The sequence below is a fragment of the Gadus macrocephalus genome, chromosome 15 (assembly GCF_031168955.1).
Source record: "Gadus macrocephalus chromosome 15, ASM3116895v1".
NCBI lineage: Eukaryota > Metazoa > Chordata > Actinopteri > Gadiformes > Gadidae > Gadus > Gadus macrocephalus.
Window position 1 is genome coordinate 1,960,663 of NC_082396.1, and position 22,888 is coordinate 1,983,550.

At 46.0% G+C, this 22,888-nt stretch overlaps 4 protein-coding genes across 7 annotated transcripts in view; 2 read left to right on the top strand and 2 right to left on the bottom strand.

The window, feature by feature from the left end:
• The window catches only part of LOC132473606 (vinculin-like), a 30,587-nt gene extending 26,095 nt beyond the window's left edge, over nucleotides 1-4,492 (top strand). Inside the window, exons 22-24 of the mRNA XM_060073811.1 lie at nucleotides 1,038-1,241; nucleotides 1,837-1,941; nucleotides 2,391-4,492. Coding sequence (XP_059929794.1) covers nucleotides 1,038-1,241; nucleotides 1,837-1,941; nucleotides 2,391-2,537 — 456 coding nt within the window. The 3' untranslated portion in view covers nucleotides 2,538-4,492. The remainder of the gene's footprint in view (nucleotides 1-1,037; nucleotides 1,242-1,836; nucleotides 1,942-2,390) is intronic.
• On the bottom strand, nucleotides 4,488-11,275 carry ap3m1 (adaptor related protein complex 3 subunit mu 1). 3 transcript variants are annotated; one of them, XM_060072509.1, is made up of 9 exons: nucleotides 11,255-11,275; nucleotides 9,987-10,299; nucleotides 9,418-9,589; nucleotides 9,172-9,309; nucleotides 8,724-8,809; nucleotides 8,206-8,339; nucleotides 7,468-7,675; nucleotides 6,782-6,926; nucleotides 4,488-5,687 (listed from the first exon to the last, which is right to left on the bottom strand). In XM_060072509.1, exons 2-9 carry the CDS (start codon nucleotides 10,257-10,259, stop codon nucleotides 5,587-5,589), a joined length of 1,257 nt encoding a protein of 418 aa, XP_059928492.1. In that variant the 5' UTR covers nucleotides 10,260-10,299; nucleotides 11,255-11,275; the 3' UTR covers nucleotides 4,488-5,586. The 3 variants fall into 3 exon arrangements, with proteins under 3 accessions (XP_059928492.1, XP_059928490.1, XP_059928491.1); XM_060072507.1 differs by lacking the exon at nucleotides 11,255-11,275 and adding an exon at nucleotides 10,662-10,795; XM_060072508.1 differs by lacking the exon at nucleotides 11,255-11,275 and adding an exon at nucleotides 10,662-10,735 and having other exon boundaries at nucleotides 9,987-10,296.
• Nucleotides 10,884-20,650, top strand: adka (adenosine kinase a). 2 transcript variants are annotated; one of them, XM_060072513.1, is made up of 11 exons: nucleotides 10,884-11,143; nucleotides 13,037-13,111; nucleotides 14,161-14,214; nucleotides 16,120-16,198; nucleotides 16,638-16,810; nucleotides 17,268-17,376; nucleotides 17,669-17,839; nucleotides 18,111-18,146; nucleotides 18,643-18,757; nucleotides 18,875-18,964; nucleotides 19,050-20,650. In XM_060072513.1, the coding sequence occupies exons 1-11, from the start codon at nucleotides 11,025-11,027 to the stop codon at nucleotides 19,172-19,174; spliced, it is 1,146 nt and encodes a 381-aa protein (XP_059928496.1). In that variant the 5' UTR covers nucleotides 10,884-11,024; the 3' UTR covers nucleotides 19,175-20,650. The 2 variants fall into 2 exon arrangements, with proteins under 2 accessions (XP_059928496.1, XP_059928497.1); XM_060072514.1 differs by lacking the exon at nucleotides 10,884-11,143 and adding an exon at nucleotides 11,849-12,013.
• LOC132473607 (dual specificity phosphatase 29-like) overlaps nucleotides 19,602-22,888 on the bottom strand; it is a 5,007-nt gene continuing 1,720 nt past the window's right edge. The window contains exons 4-6 of the mRNA XM_060073812.1: nucleotides 21,572-21,810; nucleotides 21,172-21,398; nucleotides 19,602-20,868 (exon numbers count right to left, since the gene is read on the bottom strand). Of these exons, the coding sequence (XP_059929795.1) occupies nucleotides 20,648-20,868; nucleotides 21,172-21,398; nucleotides 21,572-21,810 (687 nt within the window). The 3' untranslated portion in view covers nucleotides 19,602-20,647. The remainder of the gene's footprint in view (nucleotides 20,869-21,171; nucleotides 21,399-21,571; nucleotides 21,811-22,888) is intronic.

Genomic DNA, 22,888 nt, shown 5'->3' on the forward strand with positions numbered 1-22,888 from the left:
ACAGCTAAGCACACAGTCACATACACCCAGTTACACAAACACAGTTAAGCACACACACACACACACATAAGAGCAGTTACACACGTTGTTACACACACACACACACACACACACACACGCACACTCACACCTAAGCACAAACACACTCACACCTAAGCACACACAGACACACACACACACACACACAAACCAAGCAGATACTCATGCGTGTGAAGATATGCTTGCATGCACCTTAACATTGCATGCACCCAGAGAGACACACGCCGCACCACGACCGCAGCTCCAAGGAGTGTTCTTCCAAGGAACGTAGGATGATGATGATGATCACCGGCTGGCCCCATCACTGCACTCGTTCCCGCGGGAACAACAATAAGCTCTGGCATCGTCGCCTTAGCGACCCTCCACCATCTGTGGCTGAAGGTGCTACCGTTTGTTTTATTTATTATTCACTGTTGATTCATTTTGGCAACGCGCCGCACGGTCAACCCACGGTGGTTAGCCCGCGGTTGTGCCGGTGTCTTCGTTGTAGGTTTCAATCAGATGGAGGATTGCTTACTTTGCCTGTTGCACCTGATTCACTGTTAACCGTTGGCTATGCACATGAGAGGTTCCCACGCCGCTGTGGACGCTGCCGTTTCAAAAGGACGACGGGGATAGTCCGGTCACCGGAGGCACCCGACATAACCTGCACCCGTCACGGTCGATGGACGCTTGTTTTTCACATCGCATGCGACGTGGCGTCACCATGGCAGTTTTGCACTGAGATATCCGAATCTAACCGCTCTGCAAACTGCTACGAAGGCACAGTGGGGGCGTGTCCTCAAATGTTTGATTCTCCATCGTCCTGATCAAAGGTTTGCGATGACTGTTGGAAAACATGTTGTTCACAACATCATCCTCAAAACTGTCCGCCCTTCGGCATTTAAAACCATAACGCCGGCCGCGTCCGGAAAAAACACCACGAAGACCGCGTCCGGCCTCTTGTTCACTCTGTCCCGTCCGTGCTGCCCCGCACCCCTTCCCCCCTTGTAACCCAGGGCAACGACATCATCGCGGCGGCCAAGCGCATGGCCCTGCTCATGGCCGAGATGTCCCGTCTGGTGCGCGGCGGCAGCGGGAACAAGCGGGCGCTGATCCAGTGCGCCAAGGACATCGCCAAGGCCTCGGACGAAGTGACCCGGCTGGCCAAAGAGGTGGCCAAGCAGTGCACGGACCGGCGCATCAGAACCAACCTGCTGCAGGTAACGAGCACAGGCGCGCGCACGCACGCAGACACATGGGCAGGCAGGAACATGCACACATGCACATATGCAGACACACACGCACAGGTGCACATGCATGCACCCACACAGAAGTGTAGACACAGACAGACAGACAGACAGACAGACAGACAGACAGACAGACAGACAGACAGACAGACAGACACGCACACACATACATGTGCCCGCCCACAAGTGAAGACACACACATACACACACGCACACACACACACACACACACACACACACACACACACATCGAACATACATAGATTCAAAGACACAGTAGTGTGGTAGAACAGTTCGTCCACCAACTGGTTTCAGGTTGCTGGTTTCAATCCTACAGTTGGTCTTGCATAAGTGTTCAGCTGACGTCTTACTCCCTATTACTCTGGAAGACAATTTGAACACTTTCCCTGTTCGGCAGGTTTCTGAGGGGTCAATATAGACCAGCTTCAGTTGATCCAACATCGTCATAGTTCCACCGTACCGGCGGCATTAGCTATGCATGTTTTCTGTGCTAACGAAAGTCAAATCATTCGCCGACGGTCAACCCGCGTTCATTTGTCCCCCCCAGGTGTGCGAACGCATCCCCACCATCAGTACTCAGCTGAAGATCCTCTCCACGGTCAAAGCCACCATGCTGGGGCGCACCAACATCAGCGAAGACGAGTCAGAGCAGGTACGCCGTTAGCCTTGTGTCGTTTCTCCCTTGTTGTCGTGGGTGGGCGCAGTTGTCCCAGACCTCTTCGGGGCTCAAACCCATTTTAAGTTCAGCACATTCCTGTGACCCCAACTTGAATCTGCTGCTACACACATCGTTGAAAGTATAGTTTTAAGTGATTAGTGATTGTTTGCTTGTGGTTAAAAAATAGTGTTTGTATATTGGCGGCCCTTATAGGATCTTTCAAACCGTATTAAAGGAAGATTGATTTATAATCTGTAAATATTTAAGGGCACATCAAATAAAGTGTGCAACTCAATATCTCTGACTTATAAATCAGCCATCATCCACGACCCCCGTATGCATGTCAGGCCACTCTCAACCCCAAGGCTTGGAAACCCTGGGTCAGGTCGACCCATGGTTCTTGTGTTGATGTTCCTATCTCCCCCCCGTCCCGTCCCGTCCAGGCCACAGACATGCTGGTGCACAACGCCCAGAACCTGATGCAGTCCGTGAAGGAGACGGTGAGAGAAGCCGAGGCAGCGTCCATCAAGATCAGGACCGACTCGGGATGCACCCTGCGCTGGGTCCGCAAGACCCCCTGGTACCAGTGAACCCCGAACCCGCCCAGCAACCGCCAGAACCCAGGGAGTTCAGGTCACATATAAGAGCACACCGCAGATCCTTTGTACAAATGATCACACGCACACAAAGGAAGAATGATAGCGCTCCTCTTTGTGAAGAGGAAGCCTGCGAGGTGCAGCTTTCAGTCCGTCCTTTACTTCAGTTTGTGTGTGTGTGTGTGTGTGTGTGTGTGTGTGTGTGTGTGTGTGTGTGTGTGTGTGTGTGTGTGTGTGTGTGTGTGTGTGTGTGTGTGTGTGTGTGTGTGTGTGTGTGTGTGTGTGTGTGTGCGTGCGTGCGCAGGTGTGTGCGTGCGTGCGCAGGTGTGTGCGTGCGTGCGTGCGTGTGTGTGTGCGTGTGTGCTGTTTGTTTGTGTGTTATCTTTTGGTACTTGGCCTACTGTCAGTTAGTCCTACTCTGTTCCCGGGCTCTTTCGTCTGTAGCTATGGAAATCCATAGGTTAATATTTGACAGTTTTTTTATATATATTTTTGGTATGTTGGGTTACAAGAGTTTATCCAAATCCCAGGTATATATTTTTTGCATGAAACGTTTTTTCTACTTTTAAAGGAGAATTATGAAATATAATATTCACTGAGAAAGAATGTTTACTTTTCGTTGAATGTCATCGGTTTATTATGGTGTACTGTATATATTTAATAGGGATTTATTTTGTTAACATCCTTTGCTGGGAGTTTAGTGCTTTGATCTTGTGCATACCTGGCTGATTGTATTTCGGTCCTTATGTTTACGTTGAATCGTTATACTGCTCTTAACTGAAGATCCATCCGAGAGGTGAAATATGACCTATCAACTGAATTGCACTTTGCCATGCAATGCTTTTGTTTATTTATTTTCACCATTTATGGGTTCATGAAACCTATTTAAAAGGTCATATTGCTGAGAAGTGGACATTTTTACTTTTTTGGGGTTGCTAACTCAACAGCAGCATTAGCCAACGTTGTTCAGTAGTTAGTTCCTTATGGTTCAACATTGCCTGAGGGTTTTTCATTTCATCAACACAGTTTATAACCAGGACAACAACTGTTAATATGAACATAGGTCAAATAAAAGACATTTGACTTAGAAGTAATGTTACTTTTCTAAAGTTATAGTCGCAATGTGTACCATTTCAACAAGCTCGTAGCATAAATGAAAAGACATCGAAATGTGTGTGATCACTGCTGATCGAGTGATTTTTTAACCTAGCAATAAAATCACATCTTATTACTGACATATTCTACGAATAAAAGATAAATACCCTGGCAGTTATTTCCATTCTTAAAGTCTCCTGCCTTCTTACTGGGAGCTCTCTAACACATCAACTTCAATATTTTTGTGCTTTACTTTCATACCACCTTTTCCCTTAACATTTTCATGATTTAGCTTTCTCATTTGTGAGAAGCCCGTTCTAGAGACGTATGAGTGAGAACCTGGACATCAATGTCTGAATGTTCCCAACAATCATTTGGTTGTGCTTTTTCCAGATGACCGCAATGGTTTTATAACCTTCAAATATGTTCATGTTGCTAACTGGTATATTCATGCAAGTGTTCAATTTGGATTTGCCTCAGGCAACTGCAAAAGAAAATATTTTTCCCTGACATGTTCAAGATGATAATAACCAATCAATTTGTTATTTTTTAATATCTATTTTAGCATTGCTTCAACCACGTGGTGGTATTTCTTTTTTTACATCGGCAGTTTAAGAACAACTGTCAGAGAAAAGTATAAATACGTGTGTCCTTATAAACTTTACTCAACAGGCAGTATTAAAAGGTGGACTGTGGCTTAAGAAAAGGATTTACGTTAATTACACGTTGGCCTATAAGGATGCAGCAATCGCTAACGTTGCGTCACTGAAATCCTCCAACCTTGGATGTCTGATTCTCGTAGCGCTGTCCACACATCTGTGCCTTCGGATAATAAAAATACAAATACTGTTGGACTTGATAGCCTCTTTATTTGACACATTATGCTAACAATGTTATCGGATATTAAAGTACACTTTATGGGCATTGCAGTAAATACGCACACATAAAACATGGGTTTTTCTTATAAAATATCTTAATTTGTTGATAAACAGAGGACATTCCTTGTGCCCACCCTCCCCAATAAGTGATTGTGCAAAAGCGGTGTTGAATAAGGCTGCATTTCGAGAGTATTGATTTATAAAAGTAAGGTGAGATGGCCTCCTGAGCATCCTCAACTCTCTACAACAGAGCAGAAACGCACCCCGGCTCCACACCACGGTAGGGACTGAAACCTTCTTCAGTGATTCGGGATTAAAAACTCCCATCCTCTCCACTTCTCGTTCCTGTGTGAAGTCCACTACTGGTGCGTGTAGTTGTAGTCAGAGTGACGAGGTTAGGTCCTACATATAATACATAACAGTTCCCCAGGTCGCCAAGGTGGACCAGGGCGCTCTCTATGGCAAACAGACATTCCTGTGAAACCGCAAAGCCAACATTTCTGGGCTGAAATACCTGCACTCACACGGTAAACAAGGGAACGTTGGCCGCTTGGATTCTAGAAAAATAGCTACTGTATAAAACTGATTGTGTTCAGCTGCAAAAGGTAACAAGGTCTGCAAACATTGACACTGATTTCATGCTTTATGTGCTGAAGTGTGAAATGGCCACGCAGGCAGGCCGCTGCACAAGTCTTTTAAAGCTTAGTGTTTACCCTTAGAGCATATAAAATGGGGATAAATAAACTATAACATGAAGAAAAATAAACTAGTCACAAAGCTCTCAAAATACCTATTATCTGGTCAAGATAATGCACAGACAAAAAAGAGCATACAAGTATTTTCCCACAATTATTAAGGCTTCCCTTTAAAAGGTTAGAAGTATCATTCGATTCTCTGCAACACTATGAACATATAAGTTAACTTTGGACAACAAAGTCTTTCATTAATAACAGTGAGCTAGGATACAGAAGGCTTGTAGAACTAACTGAAACTTGGAGCGTGGGAAAGTTTCAGTTCCCCATTTTTGGCACATTGGGTTGTTGGCTGTCGTCACATCAGCCAGTTGATGCTCAGGTCCTTACTTGGAATTTTCCAGCTTTTGTGACATATTTGACTCCTTTAAAAGGCTTGTACTTCTCTCCATACATGTCCAGTCGGTTCACCTTTAGCCCTGCAACAAAAGAGGTCAGATAAGCAGGGGAAACAATGAGCCATTTGAGTGGACAAAGTCCACACATTCAAACCCAATGCAAAAACGGTGTATGAATGAATTAAGATAATATCTACAGTATGTTGTGTGAAACAATATCTGTTCTGCTGTCAAACTATACCACACAGAGTAAGACAATGAGCTTTAATTATATCCTTGATGCCATCCCTTCTGGGTGTCAACGACTGACGGGTTTTCTTGCACGTAGCGGTTATTCAAGTTCAGTAGGTCCAGTTCAAGGAATAAGTTGCATTGAGACAAATGCATTGCAGTTTGACAGGATCAAGAACTTTTAATACACAAAGTGCAAATGCCTGGACATATTTATTTTATATTTTATCAAAATTAGATGTTGATTACTCATTGTTCTTATTCAAATTAAATGTCAAAGCTATAATATAAACTACATATTTTTTTCTGAATAGAGCAGGTTTTTCTTGCAAGTATATTTTAAAGGTTGATGCAATGTATTCATTCCTAAACAGTAAATAAGGTTTCACCTCATTCCGTTTTCACCCCCCTCCCTGCCTGAGGCCTGTCTCTGACCCCCCCGGTGTTCATTTACCAAGCAGCTTATACGATGGCACCTTTTGCCTGCCCTTACCCCCTCCCTGCCAGCGCCCTGTCTCTGACCCCCCCGGTGTTCATTTACCAAGCAGCTTATACGATGGCACCTTTTGCCTGCCCTTACCCCCTCCCTGCCAGCGCCCTGTCTCTGACCCCCCTATTGTTCTTGAGGCGGCTCCACACCGGCCTAACTGTTGATGCAACGTTTGGGGGGCCTCGACGAGTTTGGGAACAAATCTGTGCCGTGGGTTCAGCTCTGATGGAACCAGCTTTTGGACCCGCGTGGACGGTGCCTCAGACATGCAAAGTCTGAGGGCGTTACCAGGGATTCAAAGTAAGTAGTACACTTAAATAGTGACTAAACTTAACTAAGGTCAACTTTGAACCCCAAAAAAGATGGTCAGAAACTTTGAAATGGGGGAGCGATTACCTAAAACCTGGATCATGCCGGCAGGGTAAAAGGAAAGGTTATTTCAAAGTAAGAGTACCCGATATGGCCAGCTGTTGAATTTTGAGGGCGATGTTGATGGAGGGGTTGTCCTCTGGTTTGGGGGCTCCGGCCTGCAGACTGAGGCTGCCCCGCAGGTTAGGAAGCTTCTGGGGGTTCAACCTCCCAATGTTCCACACCAGCACCTACCCCCACCACCACACAGACACGCCTTAACAGGTTATCGGTAACATTACTAAAGGGTAAAAATAAGTCATCTTATAAACACTGTACTCTGCTGGGATTGTAAACATTTACTAAACCGCTTTTCTTAGCCCACTTCCAACAGGATTAGATTAAAAAAATCAGCACCCCTTTGAATTGAAGCGAGAATCTATTTTTAATCTGGAATCGAGAATCAATTTATTGAATCGAATCTTGGCTCCCCAGAATCGAAAGGCAACACTAGAGCTGGTATTAATCGATTTATCGTTATTCGAATTGACGGTCTAAGAATAAGAAAAAAGATTCAAACGTCAACCTGGTAGAATGCGCAGAAAGAAGTGAGTGTTTAGAGTTTGCCAAAAGTCTGTGGCAACCAAATTTTGCCTTTGTTAATCATTGTTAATCTTTAAATTAAAATCCAAATTATATATTTTTTTTTTTTTTTGTCATTTATAGAAAAAATATATATATTAAAATCGATTAAAGAAAATCGTAGATTTTACGAATTTGTACAGTGGTTACCTTGGTGGCGGGGTCGTAGGTGTAGCTGCCCTGCGTGGCTGTGAGGCTGGCACTGAGCACGGCTTTGGGCATGTGGATGGTGATCACCAAGCCCTCCACCGTCTTCCCCATGGTCTGCTTGGGGCCCGCCGTCAGGTCCAGGCGGCCCCCGGAGCCACTCTCGAAGAAGCTGATGTTCTGCTTCACGTACACGGGGATGGCCACGAGGCTGGGGGGCAGAGCACAGGGTCCACAGATATAAGAGTCCCAACACCTCTTAGGGCTGCTCGATTATGGGAAAAATCATAATCACGAATATTTTGGTCAATATTGAAATCACGATTATTCAAACAATTATGTTGTATTTATTCAGCATGTCTATCCCAATAAAATCTTTGTGAATGAGAACTTTGAAATTTCGCCTAAAAAAAGAAAATGTTCCAATCTAAAATGATATACAGATATGGATCCAGCTTTTCTGCCCTTTCTATAAAACCGTAAAAAAAAAATATTCAGAAGAAAATAAAAATAAAAATCGAAAAAAACTTGATTACGTTCATTTTGTGACCGTTTGATGCTAAAATCGAAATCGCGATCAAAATCGGATTAATCACCCAGCCCTAACTCCTCTAGGTATCATTGGCACAGCAGGGCTTAGTGACTGGCATAATAAAGCAGTGATAATGGACTCCTTCCCTGAATGCGCCTGTAAGAGAGGGCTACGTATGGGGGTGGGGTGGGGGGTGGGGGGGTGCTTACTTCTGGGCGTTGACGTGGTAGGACATGAGTGTGAAGTTTCCATCGGGGGGGATGAAGGAGAGCACTCGCTCCGCCTCCCAGCGCTTGAATCTCACACACGGGTGGAAACTCACGTCGTCCAGGAGACGGGGATTCTGCAGGGCGAGACGGAGCCCGGCGGGAGAGACAGTTACAGCGCAGTCACCGCGTGAGCCGACTGGATTAGAGAGGATCAGGATCACACGAGGATCCATCCGGCCAGGCTTTGAGACCAGCCCTTGGGCCCGAAACACAGTGGTTCGGACAATCCCAGCGTCCTATGAGGAACTACGTGATCTACTGCGATCGACACGTGGTTCATCCAATAATACCCTGCCAAGTATTTTTAGAAAGTGCCGGCCCCTTTCCAAACAGTGCCAAAGAAGACGTCCCATAATGTTCTGTATAGCGACCCAGCTGGTATGTCAGGTTAGCAGGTTGGAAGGAAAGTCATTCGACGATAAACTAATATCTAGAATGAGAGGAGAAGGGGAACCCACCATAAAAGAGAGAGTCAGATCAGGCATCCCAGTGAGCTTGACGCAGGCTTCAATTACACCCTGTATCTCAGCACACACCGTCGTACCTGTGGACCAATCACAGGCACACAAGATAATTAACATATATTTTTTTTATAAAAGTATATATTATGCATAGAAATAGAAATACATCAAAAGTAAGAAAATTGGTGACCACAGCATATTAAAGAACAACCCTGCTTTTTCAATTTAAACCGGACCATAAGCTGTGCTCACTGTGTGATTGTAAAGGTAAAACACTTGCGTTTGTTTCTTATCTATTTGCTCTGCCTCCTCATGCTCTGTTATCTAGCAGCCCTTTGGGTTACCGATTAGCCCTGGCTTGAACTGAACAGAGGAGGGTTGAGTGCTCTGCTTCGCAAGGAACTGCCACACCATTACTGTACCCAATGAGGAAGCTATTTCCTACCTGATTTGTCCACTATGGCGTCGATCTCTTCTATCACGTCGAAATAAGCCTCATTATTGGTGTATTTTACACCAGATCGCCTCCACGGGATGGTGGACAACTGACCCGATGGTAGCCTTTCTTCAAAATTACTAGTTCCTGGAGTTAAACAAATAAAAGCATTTAGCGTAGAATCGCAGAAAACAAAAGAACAGTCATTGCGGAGAACGCTGGATGATGTGTGGGCTGTGGTGACGTTCTGTGGACCTGTGAGGGTGTTGACCATGGTTCTCAAGATGGTGGGAGGCCGGATCATCTCCTTCAGGATGTTGGACTCTGTGGCCAGAGGGAAACCGTTGTCCAGCATCTCCTCCAACAGCTCGTAAACCGTCACCACGTTGTCCTTAATCACCGTCTCCGAGCATTCCCCAAAATAATCCTGGGAAAATAAAATAATTATATGAAATAGCACATAGTAAGGATGGTTTATGTATTGTAGAGAGAGAGCATAAACTGAAGAGAATAGTTTATGTATATGACATATAGTAATCATATAGAGTAGAGCAGACATTCACATCAGCAGATGCTTTTATATAAAGTGTCTCACTGTGAATTTAGACAAGCCATTAATGGGCAAGTAGTGTCTGGGTATCTTGCAGCTTACTGGGTTTCTACATTGAACAATGTAGAAACCCAGTAAGGATAGAAACACTCAGCAGTGAAAGTAGGTGTCACATCAACACACACCAACTTGGCAAATATTATCAGTCAACGCAATATAATTTCATCCCTATGGCAAAAACACAGAGTGAGACACACAATAAGCTTGGGCTGACCTGAAACGTCTCGACCACTCTGTGCAGGAACTCGATCACGAATAGCGGGGGGGCCTCTGTCTGGATGACCGACAGGAAGAAGAGCCTGTCGCGGTAGATGCTGATAAGGTAGTGGTGCGGGGTCTGAAGCACGGGGGGAACATCCTCTGGCTCTGCAGCCTTCTCCTTCGCTTCGAAGAAGTAGTCGCAAACACTGCGGCCGATGACGCTCTTCCAGTGCTTCTCCAGGAATATATCTCCCGAGTGGTTAATCAGAAACAGGCTGTGGATCATTTCAACTGCAACAATGGGGAGGCTGTCAAGGTTGTGACTGCTGTCACATAGAGAGGGAGAGAGGGAAGAGGAGATGAGGAAGCGGATATACAAGTTATAGAAGAAGAAATGTCACAAGCACATTGAAATCACCAATCGTTTACTACTGCATTAAAGATGTACGATGCATTCATGCATTCAAAACATAAAGTAAAAAGCCAGTCTGACGAGTTGCAACTTCAAAATATGAAACTGAAAACGCAGGTAAGTTAGACAGCTGGGAACTATTAGTCAACAACGAGAAATACATCCGACTTTCGGTCCACAACCGGAATGAGGACAAAAACATTCAATAACCAAAGAACGTCACTGGAAGATAGTTGACTTATTACAACTTGGCATAACAAATGCATAAAGTTATACCTGCAGGAGTCGATGAACGATGTTATGGCAATGTGGCACTTTTTCAACTGACCATTCATAGTGGCCACGGAGAAGCCTGAACTATTAGGCAAGCTAAAACAACATGAGCAATACATCAACTCAATTTTAAATTATACACTTTTTTTTTAATTACATACATTAACCATGCTTTAATACAGCAATTCATATTGATTGGAATGAACACAAAATAATGGACGAACAGCGAGCGGTTTACTTTAGATCGGGCAATACCGTGGCCACCTCAACACCGGTTCCACAGAGAAGGCGCGTGTCCGTTATCTGTCGATCGGGATCGTTATTCATTTCCTACAAGCTAATCGAAACGCAGAGTAACCATCAAGAATGGCCCCAAAGTCAAGGAAACAGAGACATTCGGAGGAGAAAGAGAAGGTAGAAGTCACTCCTCCAAAGAAACAAAGACTCTCAGAAGAGAAGAAGCCAGACTCTCCGACCGAACTAAGGTGATACTAATAAACATTTCAGGGAACGAAGCCTTCCCTTGGTTGCTTTGTGTTTTGTGTGTGTTGTATTGCACTCGCACGTAAATCACTATTTATATAGCGATCGCCTACCAAGTTAGGAGTAGCTCTTTTTGTGATGCTAGTGAACGAGTCACTTAGTGGGGAATTGCACGCAGTCTGCAGCCGGGGCGTTTGTGGAGCTCCCACGTGGCTTGTGTTGTGCAGGAGTCGCTAAAGTTAGTTATGGGAGACATTGAATCGTCGTCGTGTCTTCAAAATGACCTTTCAAGCAATGTTTACCGTAGTCGCATTGATTTGTAAAAGCGTGTACGCTGAAGGTCAACACATGTGTAGTTACCGCGCAGTGGTGCGCGCTCCCGTCCTGTTTGAACGACTCAATGCATGACTGGACTCTTTCACATTATTGCCAGTCCGATGGGACAGTCGACCAATTTGGTTGTTCATTCTTCGACATTATCTGTGTATCGGTGAAGAATAACGTTGGAGTTTACTGTAACGTTCATACATGTAACATAAGCATGCCCCAATGTCATCAGCTAGACGTGAATCGCCATGTCATTAGATTGTTTAAGAACGATTCAACCGCATGGATTTTTTATATTGACGATCGATTTAATAAATTAGTACACAACTATCAGGCAGTGGTATGATTTTGTCGCTCCTCCTTCAGCTCCGATTGGTGCGGGGGCGGGGCTTCTTCGTGTAGACACATGTCGATCCGAGCGGCACGCAGAGATGAAATTAGGAGTTTTTTGTGTTCCCAGCTCTTTTGGTCTCAGAATTTGTGCCGCTCCACAAGTCTGTCAGCGTCAGATATTTTAGAAATAGGGACACCATGTCAGCTCCAAGGTAAGCTCTCCCCTGCAAATTGGGGGTTGATTTGATAAGTGGAAACATTTGTCTTTCGAGATGGATGTGCAGCGGCTGAAGGCGTAGTAACATCTCGCCCCTGCCGGTGTTATTACTTGGACAAGCTCAGTGATGACTTCATAAAAAGGCTAAGAAAAGCACGATTGGAACCATTTTCTGTATACATGGATAACCAGGGTGTGGCATCAGAGACGTGGTGGTTGTTTATTATGCTGAAATTGACAAGAGTTACCTGGTCTATATCAATATTATAACGTTTTTGTTTTCCAGTACCAATTGCATCAATGAATCCATATGGAACTGCATTGCATGCTTTGTATGTGTTGTGTCAAAATTGACTTGAGCAGAACAAACCTATCCTATGTTTGAGTGTTGGTTGAGCACATCATGTGCCAAGCATGTGCATATGGTTGGTTTTGCCTCAATGGGTTTAACCCAAATGAGAGAACAAGAGTATATTCAGGGATTCATTTCTTTGCATTACACGTTTCATGTTTACACTCTTGACGTAAACAGGGTGTGGTGTGGTTCTTTTCTTTTTAAGCTCATTATTTTGTTCCACTCATAGGGGAAATATGAATGTACCCTCTCTTATATTTGAATGAGTTGTTTCCGTTCCCGTTCATACACGCTCAGTTCTTTGCATACTGTAATGGAACAAGCAGACCTCTCATTACGAGCTCTGGTTGGTTTTGCCTGAGGGCAAATGCAGTCTTTGAAAGGTTTTTTTCTTATGTCATCATGAATTTGTGCGTCATATCACCCTGTAACCGGATCTGAGGGCAGGAACAAAAATGTAGTGCAACTTGCAAGTGTATAATGGTGTAATGCTGTATGATGTAAATGCAAATTTAGTAATGTATGAATCAAACAAGACGTGTACATATTATGCCATCCTCCTGTTAAAACTTTTCTATGTTGATGCAACCGTAGACTGCTGCTGTCATTTTTTATATATATATTCGTTTTTACAAATGTCTTTCTTTCTTTGTGTGTTTCTAGCCCCAACTCTCTGTTCGGGATGGGAAACCCCCTCCTGGACATCTCAGCCGAGGTGGACAAGGACTTTCTGGACAAGTGAGTTACACACCGGAACGTGGTCCCATGTGTTGAGGCAATAGAGAGAGCGACTCTTATGGCCAATGTTGAGCCAGGCTCTGTTGCAGAAATTATTTGTTTAGGTGTGTGTGTGTGTGTGTGTGTGTGTGTGTGTGTGTGTGTGTGTGTGTGTGTGTGTGTGTGTGTGTGTGTGTGTGTGTGTGTGTGTGTGTGTGTGTGTGTGTGTGTGTGTGTGTGTGTGTGTGTGTGTGTGTGTGTGTCCATTCCCTCTGATCATCCACACTGTTTTATCATTGGGTTGTGAGACAGGTCCATGTGTGCATGCACTGTAAGACATCGCCTTACCGTTGACTTAACGCATCTTGGAATCCTCATCTAATGACTGCTCTCCTAAGTGCAGTGGCATGGATTTGGTTCATCCCCAGAAAGAAAGCCTCTGTTTTATAAGAGATGCTCAATTTAGTTGAAACCTGGGGCAACAACCAACATTTGTCATCTGGAACAAAGTGTTTGAGAGTTTTTGCATTAAATTAGTTTTTTATACCATTTATTTTAAGCAACGGCTGGTTATGTCAAAGTGACCGGGGGCCTGATGCTGTAGAATTCTCATGTTGGAATTGGGTTGGGTTTCTTCTCTATATTTAAATTTTGGGTGATGTGAGGGCAATCCACGCCGGTTGGGGTAGGCCCGTTCTGGTTTTCTCCGGCCCCTGGCTAGACAGGAGTTGACGGGTGCAAAGGGTTCCTGCAGGTTTACGCTCAGAGTCCAATTCCAACCCGTTGTGTAAATGCCTGGATTAGCCTCAAACTCGCCCCCTCTCCTCCCTCCTTGACCAGTTCTAATTCACTCTCGCATGAGGATAACGCTAGACTTACGTGTGTGTGTGTGTGTGTGTGTGTGTGTGTGTGTGTGTGTGTGTGTGTGTGTGTGTGTGTGTGTGTGTGTGTGTGTGTGTGTGTGTGTGTGTGTGTGTGTGTGTCCCCCTAATATTTCATCCCGTAGGTTCTGTAAGATGATGTGTATGGTCTGTGATCGTAAACTGATCTTTATGTTCTGCCCTCTACAGGTTTGGACTGAAGCCCAACAACGCAATCCTGGCAGACGAGAGCCACAAAGCGCTGTTAGTATCTCCTCTATTACATTAAACTACCCTGGATTTTATGTAACTTCCCTGTATCTTAAAGAAGTAAGAAACAGTACTCTTAAAAGTACTCTTAAAGATTAGATCTTTGCCTGAACACTAAATGAAACAAAGAATGGCACATGAAGGAATAGCCAACTGTAAATGAACACGTTGTTTGTCAAGCAAAGTGGTAAGGGGAAAGAAAAGTCTGTCAAAGGGAGGCGCTTGGTCCTTGGTTTAATCCACTTCATTCTGGAATAGGCTAGACAAAACAGGCAAGCTCCAGAACTAATCACGTTCGAGCTCGGTGAGATGACGACAGCCAATAGATGGTCCCAAAGGGAATGTGAGACCGGGCCCGAGAGGCCGTTCAGCCAATCGCAGAATTGGAATCCCCAAATGCCTCCTGTGACTGGAGAGAAGTTTTAGGTCAGAGAACAAATATTTACCAGAAGATAGCGGAGCTGGTGTGTGTGTGTGCGTGTGTGCTATCCACGCATATGGTCGCACACGTCATTTTCACATGTTGTCTATTTGTTGAACAAACTATGCTTCTCTGTCAGTGTGTATAGTATATGATTAAGCTAGTCCTTGTCTCCCATGGCCATGCCCCTGCATGTTTCTCATAGTAAATTAGGGTAATGTATCTGCTTTATTGAATGTAATTCCCCTGTAAAGCTGGTTTCACAGAGTATTAAGGGTACCATTAGTCCTCGGAAGAACAGATAATTTATATAATCAACTGAAAAGGCTCTTGGCCCCTGAAAGCCTTAAGGGCTGAAACTATCACAAGACGGCTGCATCATCCAAAGTTGGTGCGGTATCCCTCCCTGTAGTGACCAAAGATAATTCAAAATGATAAAAAACATAATCTACCAAAATCTCGGTCCACTGTACTGCAAACGCCGAGGGGAGCAATGCGACCAATGGCGTCGGTTCTCAGGAGATCACTCCCCCCTCCTCCCTCGCGGCGGCCGGTCAGTCCCAGATGTCTCATCTCGGCAACCTCGGCCTCAGTCTCATGACCTTAACAGCAGTAGGGCCGCTGGTTTCGCTTCCCCCCCTCATCCAGACGCACAGTGCTCCCACAGACCCCGAGCACACGAGTCGGCACCAGTAGAAGTTCAGCGTGAGAGACGGACCACACCAAAGCCCTCTTTCTAAATATGGATATTTTTACGGGTAATCTAGACGTAAGCTATTCATGGAATAGTTGATCTGCCAATGCTGCTGTAGAGTCAGGACTTTAACGTGACAGGCAGCAGGGGTGGTCCAACGAGTGTCTGTAAAGCGTTGTAGAGGGTGCTCCTGTGGCCGTGTCCTGGCCTCCTCCTCCTCCTCCTCCTCCTCCTCACTCTGCCCCTCCTCCTCCTCCTCCTCCTCCTCCTCCTCCTCTTCACTCTGCCCCTCCTCCTCCTCCTCCTCACTCTGCCCCTCCTCCTCCTCCTCCTCACTCTGCCCCTCCTCCTCCTCCTCCTCACTCTGCTCCTCCTCCTCCTCACTCTGCCCCTCCTCCTCCTCCTCCTCACTCTGCCCCTCCTCCTCCTCCTCCTCCTCACTCTGCTCCTCCTCCTCCTCCTCCTCACTCTGCCCCTCCTCCTCCTCCTCCTCACTCTGCTCCTCCTCCTCACTCTGCCCCTCCTCCTCCTCCTCCTCCTCACTCTGCCCCTCCTCCTCCTCCTCCTCCTCCTCCTCCTCCTCCTCCTCACTCTGCCCCTCCTCCTCCTCCTCCTCCTCCTCCTCCTCCTCACTCTGCCCCTCCTCCTCCTCCTCCTCCTCCTCACTCTGCCCCTCCTCCTCCTCCTCCTCCTCCTCCTCTTCACTCTGCCCCTCCTCCTCCTCCTCCTCACTCTGCCCCTCCTCCTCCTCCTCCTCCTCACTCTGCCCCTCCTCTGTCTCCAGGTTCGAGGAGCTCATCGGCAAATTCCCGGCGGAGTACCACGCCGGGGGCGCCACCCAGAACTCCATCCGAGTGGCCCAGGTGGGCGTCGCACACCACCCCACCTGCCCCACCGGGTTGACTGACACGTACCCTCCCATAGCTGTAGCCAAGGGGTAAAGGGGTGCTTTTAGACCGTGAAAACGGACTGCTTTAACTACCGCGTCAGTCGGAGGTAAACTGGAAACGGCTATGGTTGGCCGTGCCTACTTCCCAAAATATGGTTGATATTTCCTGCCACAAATTCTTGCCATCTGGGAGTTTAATTTACTGGGAGATAACGACGATGAAGATAAAACGCAAGGCCGGCTTGTGTTTCGTTAAAAAATGGCGGGAAATGTTTTTAATGTAAATGATGGACTGCTGCCCTAAGTGGGAACTCCACTTACTGGAGGCAGGGGGTGGGCTTCTAGAGGCCTAGCCATACAGCTTCATACTGTTCTACCGTACTGAGATCCTGTCGCTCGCTGCTGCCCCCCAGTGGATGATCCAGAAGCCCGACAAGGTGGGCACGTTCTTCGGCTGCATCGGCAAGGACAAGTTCGGGGATATCCTGAAGAAGAAGGCGCTGGAGGGACAGGTGGACGCCCACTACTACGAGCAGGAGGAGGAGCCCACCGGCACCTGCGCTGTGTGCATCACCGGGGATAAAAGGTTAGACCCGAAATAACCCCCGGCACATGCTGTCCCCCGCCGCTGTTAACACCAGGCTAATGTCCCCGTGTCCCGTTACTCCGCTTCCAATCAGGACTCTTGGAGCTGCAGTGTGTGTGTGTGTGTGTGTGTGTGTGTGTGTGTGTGTGTGTGTGTGTGTGTGTGTGTGTGATTCGGTGACTTCTAGCGGTGAGGTTGCAGATGGCAACCTAGTTAATATGAAAACACGTCTTTTTATATTTTCCTTCGATTATGCAGCAATTAGAACACTTATTAACATGATGTTCCATTTCTGCCGGGTCCGTCCCTCTAGATGTCACTGAATTATGAACACTGCACCTATTGACCATTCAGCATGACATCTGTTCTTCGCACGTCGCTTACTCTCCATTTGTGTCTCTTGCTCTATCTCCCCCCCCCCCCCCTCCGTCTTTCACCCTCACTCTCACTCTCTCAGGTCCCTGGTTGCTAACCTCGCGGCGGCTAATGCCTACAAGAAGGACAAGCATCTGGACCTGGAGGAGAACTGGGCGCTAGTAGAGAAAGCTAAAGTCTACTACATTGCTGTAAGTAGGGCTGCAATGACTATGCTCTAACGAAAAAAAGACATACGGGAAACATTTTAATACCAGGAACCATATGGTTATGGTTTATGGAAAGGGAGCCACGACATGCAAAAAGGACTCTGGAATTCAGAAGGGCAGATTGAAAATAGATAATCCTTTAACCAATATTATCCACTGCATCATACCTATGGAAGGGATGCAATAAAGAAAATGTGAGGAAACCGACGGGACAAAATGACGTCCTCTACCCTGGTGAAACGTCCAATCACAGCTCCATGGTTCCCCCCCCCAGGGTTTCTTCCTGACGGTCTCCCTGGAGTCCATCCTGAAGGTGGCCAAGCACGCGGCCGAGAACAACAAGGTGTTCTGCCTGAACCTCGCCGCTCCCTTCATCTCCCAGTTCTTCAAGGACGGCCTCATGCAGGTCATGCCCTACGTGGACGTTCTGTTCGGGAACGAGACGGTACGCCAGGGCGGCCCACGCCACCACGTCTGCACGCCAAACTGGTCCTTTGGTAGTTGATAGTAATGATGATAATATTCGATGTGTTCGAATTGATAACGGGGTGACTAAAAGCAGTTTGCAACGGCAATAAAAAAAGGCAATTATTTGAGACTGATAAGCTTATTTTTGATATCAATAAAGAAAAAAGATAGGACTAAACGGTTAACTGTATGAATCAGACAAACACTGGATCGTCTTGATTTCATATTACTGCTGTGTTCATTTTCAGGAGGCTGCTGAGTTTGGCAAAGCGCAAGAATTCGAGGTGAGTGAATCAGTGGTCTCGATCAAACCTTAAATAATACATTTAATTTAGAGGCGCCTTTCAAGACACCCAAGGTCAAAATGGCATCCACACTGTGCTGTCGTTCATTAGCTACTGCTGGCGCTTACCTTCTAGTTTCGGTTGTTAAAAGACTGATGTTGCTTACCTTAATGTTTCTGTTTACTGACTGGTGGTTCTTACCTTAATGTTTCTGTTTACTGACTGGTGGTGCTTACCTTAATGTTTCTGTTTACTGACTGGCGGTGGTTACCTTAATGTTTCTGTTTACCGACTGATTGTGCTTACCTTAATGTTTCTGTTTACTGACTGGTGGTGCTTACCTTAATGTTTCTGTTTACTGACTGGTGGTGCTTACCTTAATGTTTCTGTTTACTGACTGGTGGTGCTTACCTTAATGTTTCTGTTTACTGACTGCTGGTGAATACCTTAATGTTTCTGTTTACTGACTGCTGGGGCCTTTGTGTTTCGGTCGTAGACTGAGGACGTCGAGGAGCTAGCCAAGAAGGCCCAGGCTCTGCCCAAAGAGAACACCAAGCGGCCCAGAGTGGTGGTCTTTACCCAGGGGAAGGAGCACACCATCGTGGCTCAAAGTGAGAAATACTTCTCGTTACCCCCCCCCCCCCCCCCCCTTTCTTTTGCCTTTGGTTTTGTCCTGCAGTTCTCGCGTTGTTTCGATCTACGCTAATGCTTTATTTTTTTCTATCTAGGCGACAACAAGATAGATACATTCCCCGTGCTGAAGATCGACCCCAAGGATATCGTTGACACAAACGGCGCTGGTGATGCCTTTGTTGGCGGTAAGTGTTTGTCTCTGCGTTTGTGTAGGTGTGTGTGCGTGTGTGTTTGTGTCAAACCCACCTGACCACCTTCGGCCTCCACCAGGGTTCTTGTCCCAGCTGGTGCAGGAGAAACCCCTGGAGAGGAGCGTGGAGGCGGGCCACTATTCGGCCAACGTGGTCATCAGACGCTCTGGCTGCACCTTCCCAGAGAAGCCAGAATTCCACTGAGGGTCCGTGCGTCCGTCCGTCCATCACTGTCGTATCACTCGTGTTCCCAGTGCGCCTCAAGCAACCCTCTTACAAACCTGACCTCATGTGGTTCAGGGCCTGTGTTAAACCTCCGCCATCATCCAACCAACAGCAATCCGTCCCCCTGTGTGTGTGTGTGTGTGTGTGTGTGTGTGTGTGAACTGCATGTTGAAGTACCCGTCTTATCCATGCTATACCCGTTACGTCTGCTAGGGGCCACTTTGAGTTGTTACACCAGCAGTTCAGGGAGATGGTCTGCTGCAGAGGTTGCACCAAAACAGAAATATGGGGAACCTTGCAGGCTGTAAAACCATTGCTGGACATATTGAATCTCAGTGAAAAATGGCATTAATTTGTTCATATCGTATATATTTTGTTGAGACGATAAGTGAGTTTTTGGATAGTATTACGAGGCTCCGACACTGCCAGCCACTGTGTTTATCGTGCACAGTTGCATTCAAGCCGTTCCCCTTGGGCTTTCTGTGACAGCAGAGTAATTCCATGAGGGGGTGATGACCTTAATTATAACATTGTGATGTTATGCATACAGTATTGAGCTCTACAGGAATGACACGGGCTACCATTTTTTTTCATGACTGGTGAACCTTGTTACTCAGGTTTTAATCGACCAGTGGGATGCCAAATTGGTTCCCTTTTTCTAAAGCACACGTTTCAATTTGTATGACTATATTTGTACTCAAAGGTGTGCGAGTTAAGCTTTGCACACTTGTTCCCTGCAGACCAATGAGCTGCTTTGATTGTGTTTGGCTTTGTCCTACGTTCCGTTTCAGAGGGTTGGTCTGTACGATTTAATTTTCCTCAACTCTTCGTACGGAGAAGAAGCCTCTGTCGATTCGGATGCCTTTTTTTAATTCCTTTTTTTTTTTTTACTTAAGTTTGCAGAGGCACGATGTCCACACTCTTGTTTAACTACATGGAAGTTACTCGCCATCTTTGCTCAGCACAGTGCAAGAGAGCTGGGCCCATCTCTCCTTGATAGCCTTTTTTTCTTCTGCCTTAAAAGACTGAAAAACCTGCGAGTGTGACTCGTTTGTCTACATGGCCTCAAAATACCCGGAATGGAAGGTCTTTTATTTTGTTAAATGCTAACTATGTTACGGTATTTTCTTAAACTGACAAAGAAAGCTTATTTACGATAAGAATAAGTAGTTGGTCAAACTGATCATTTTTTTTATTTTTTAGAAATCACATTTTGTTAAATTTGTTTCTGCAGTTTTTAAATGGTAGGCTGTTAAAATCCTAAACTTAAAAAAATCACATTTCTGTTGGATCATGAGGTTTTTTTTTCTGGTCAGGTTCAATTGAATCTAATTATTTAAGGACGTAACTTCTGTGGGCATCAAGCTTTGGTGGAGAAAGAAATCCAACGACATGCAAACAAATTGTCCCTGCAGTTGGAAATGGTGTCGACAATATTAAACCCATGGAAAGTTATCGGTCTGGCGTCTTCTTTTCACTGAGCCTCTCCAACTGCAAGGCAATGTCCAGCGCTCTCAGCTGCCTCAGGAAGCCGTGATTGGGCAGAATGCAACGCCGCTGGCGCACGTGCTCAATGGCACCCACCACGCTCAGGCCTTGCTCCATCATCAGGTACGCCAGGACCAACGATGCTGACCGACTCCGCCCCATTACACAATGGACCAGCACCTTGCCTAGGGCCCCCCAGCGAACACACACACACACACAATCAGCTTCAATTTGCTTTACGTAGGCAATGTATGTGCATTCAAGGTAGGCCTACATAGCTTTGGGTCTCGCTCAATCACTAGAGTAACATAAATAACCAGGTATGGGTGGCCAAAACAATAATGGAACCCATAAAGATGGATAGAAAAGGGCCCAGTGATGTACATTTTATCTATCAATCAACAGATCTATTAAGAGATTTAAAAAGAGGTAACAAAATAATTCGCCTATTTCCTGAAGGCATAACGCATCGGTTCACGTAGGCCTACTCTGTGGATCCTGAACAGCGCCGTGGATGAAGAGGCTGGCAGGACAGAAGAACTGGGCGATGTTGAAGGTGGGCTTGTCGTCGGCATCCACCCCGTAGTATTGGATGTCCATGTCGTCTCGGTAGTAGTCGGCGCCGGTCGATACATTGTTCCACTTGCCTTCCGCTGCGTTCAGGATGTGCGTGATGCCCATGCTCTTCAGAGCAGCTCGCTCCAAGGCTGTTTTCCTGCGGACAGAGAGACTTTCCTTCATGAACTGAAATAACAGATTATTCATTATCCTTATTAAGCAGGCAGGAGTTGCTCAAAGATGCATCAGGTACTTTGCGGATGATGTGGGGTCGCATTGATGCCTCGGATAGGAGCCGCAATCAGTGCGTGTTCATGTAGGCCTACTCACTCATCTCCTATGTAGATACCGGGCCAAACTTCGTTGACGTGTGTGTACTGGGCTCCAGCGCCCGCCCAAAACATCTGCTCCAGGTCCAGCGTCCCGGGCGTGATGTAGTCGCTGTTGGGGTCCACACGCACGGCTTTGTACGGGTTACCCCCGCAGCGCGGCTTCACCCCCACGCAAGAAGACATGATTCTCGCCGTCTGCGACCACCAGAACCTTTGACCGTCTACCGCAATATGGCTCTACCTCAAGTGCTAGGCAGATGTCTGGGATATTGGCAGTGATTGACGTCCTACCTGTATCCTACAAGAAATGCCGTTTTAAGTTGTCTTTAAAAAATTCCGAATATACAGAAAGCAGCACGATACCTTCCCTCTTCTACATCCACTTCACGGAGTGTGTTTGTCACTGTGTAGAGCCCCTTCTATCCGTTTTGGTTCCATACTGAATGACGGATCAGGAATGGTAACGGCCCCTCCGCTCGCATGTGCAAGACGATATATTTAGGCAACCGAGGACAAATCCTGACCTCTGCAAACCTGCTGCTCAAAAGCAAAAGTGTCTACCCCCTCTCTCTCTCTCTCTCTCTCTCTCTCTCTCTCTCTCTCTCTCTCTCTCTCTCTTTATTATCTGTTTGTCTCTGACACACAAACAAACTTATTGACTGGTTTATAACACTTACTGTTTGAAGATTAGGCCTACGCACACCACCACTCTGATGTAGTTCGCAACTGACACACTAAAGTTCCCAGTTGATCACTTACATCACAGACACAGTATGTGCACAGCATTGTCATCATCAAAATGTGAGCAATGTTTCAACAGGTGCGAGGATCACTGTGTGTGTGTGTGTGTATGTGTGGGGGGGGGGGGGGGGACCTAACTAGGTTACAGTCACGGTACAGAATAACACTTTATAATAACGGTACATGAATGAACCATTAATTAGCAGTAATGAGTGGATTAGGGTAAGGGTTAACCCTGACGCTGAAATAATGAATACCTGGTTGGTTAACATGAACACCATAAGCTTTGTTAACATGAACACCATAAGCTTTGTTAACATGAACACCATAAGCTTTGTTAACATGAACACCATAAGCTTTGCTAACATGAACACCATTAGTAAATGACAACTTGACCATCAGTTAAATGCTACTTAACGGTTAGTTAATTCTTATTACTGCGTAAACAAATCTTAATTACCGGCAATGGAAAATGAGTGAACCCTTATTGGAAAGTCTTACTGAAATAACTATTCAATGAGACCTCCTCCTCTTTCCACTCATTGATTTAACTTAACTTGATTTAACTTCAATT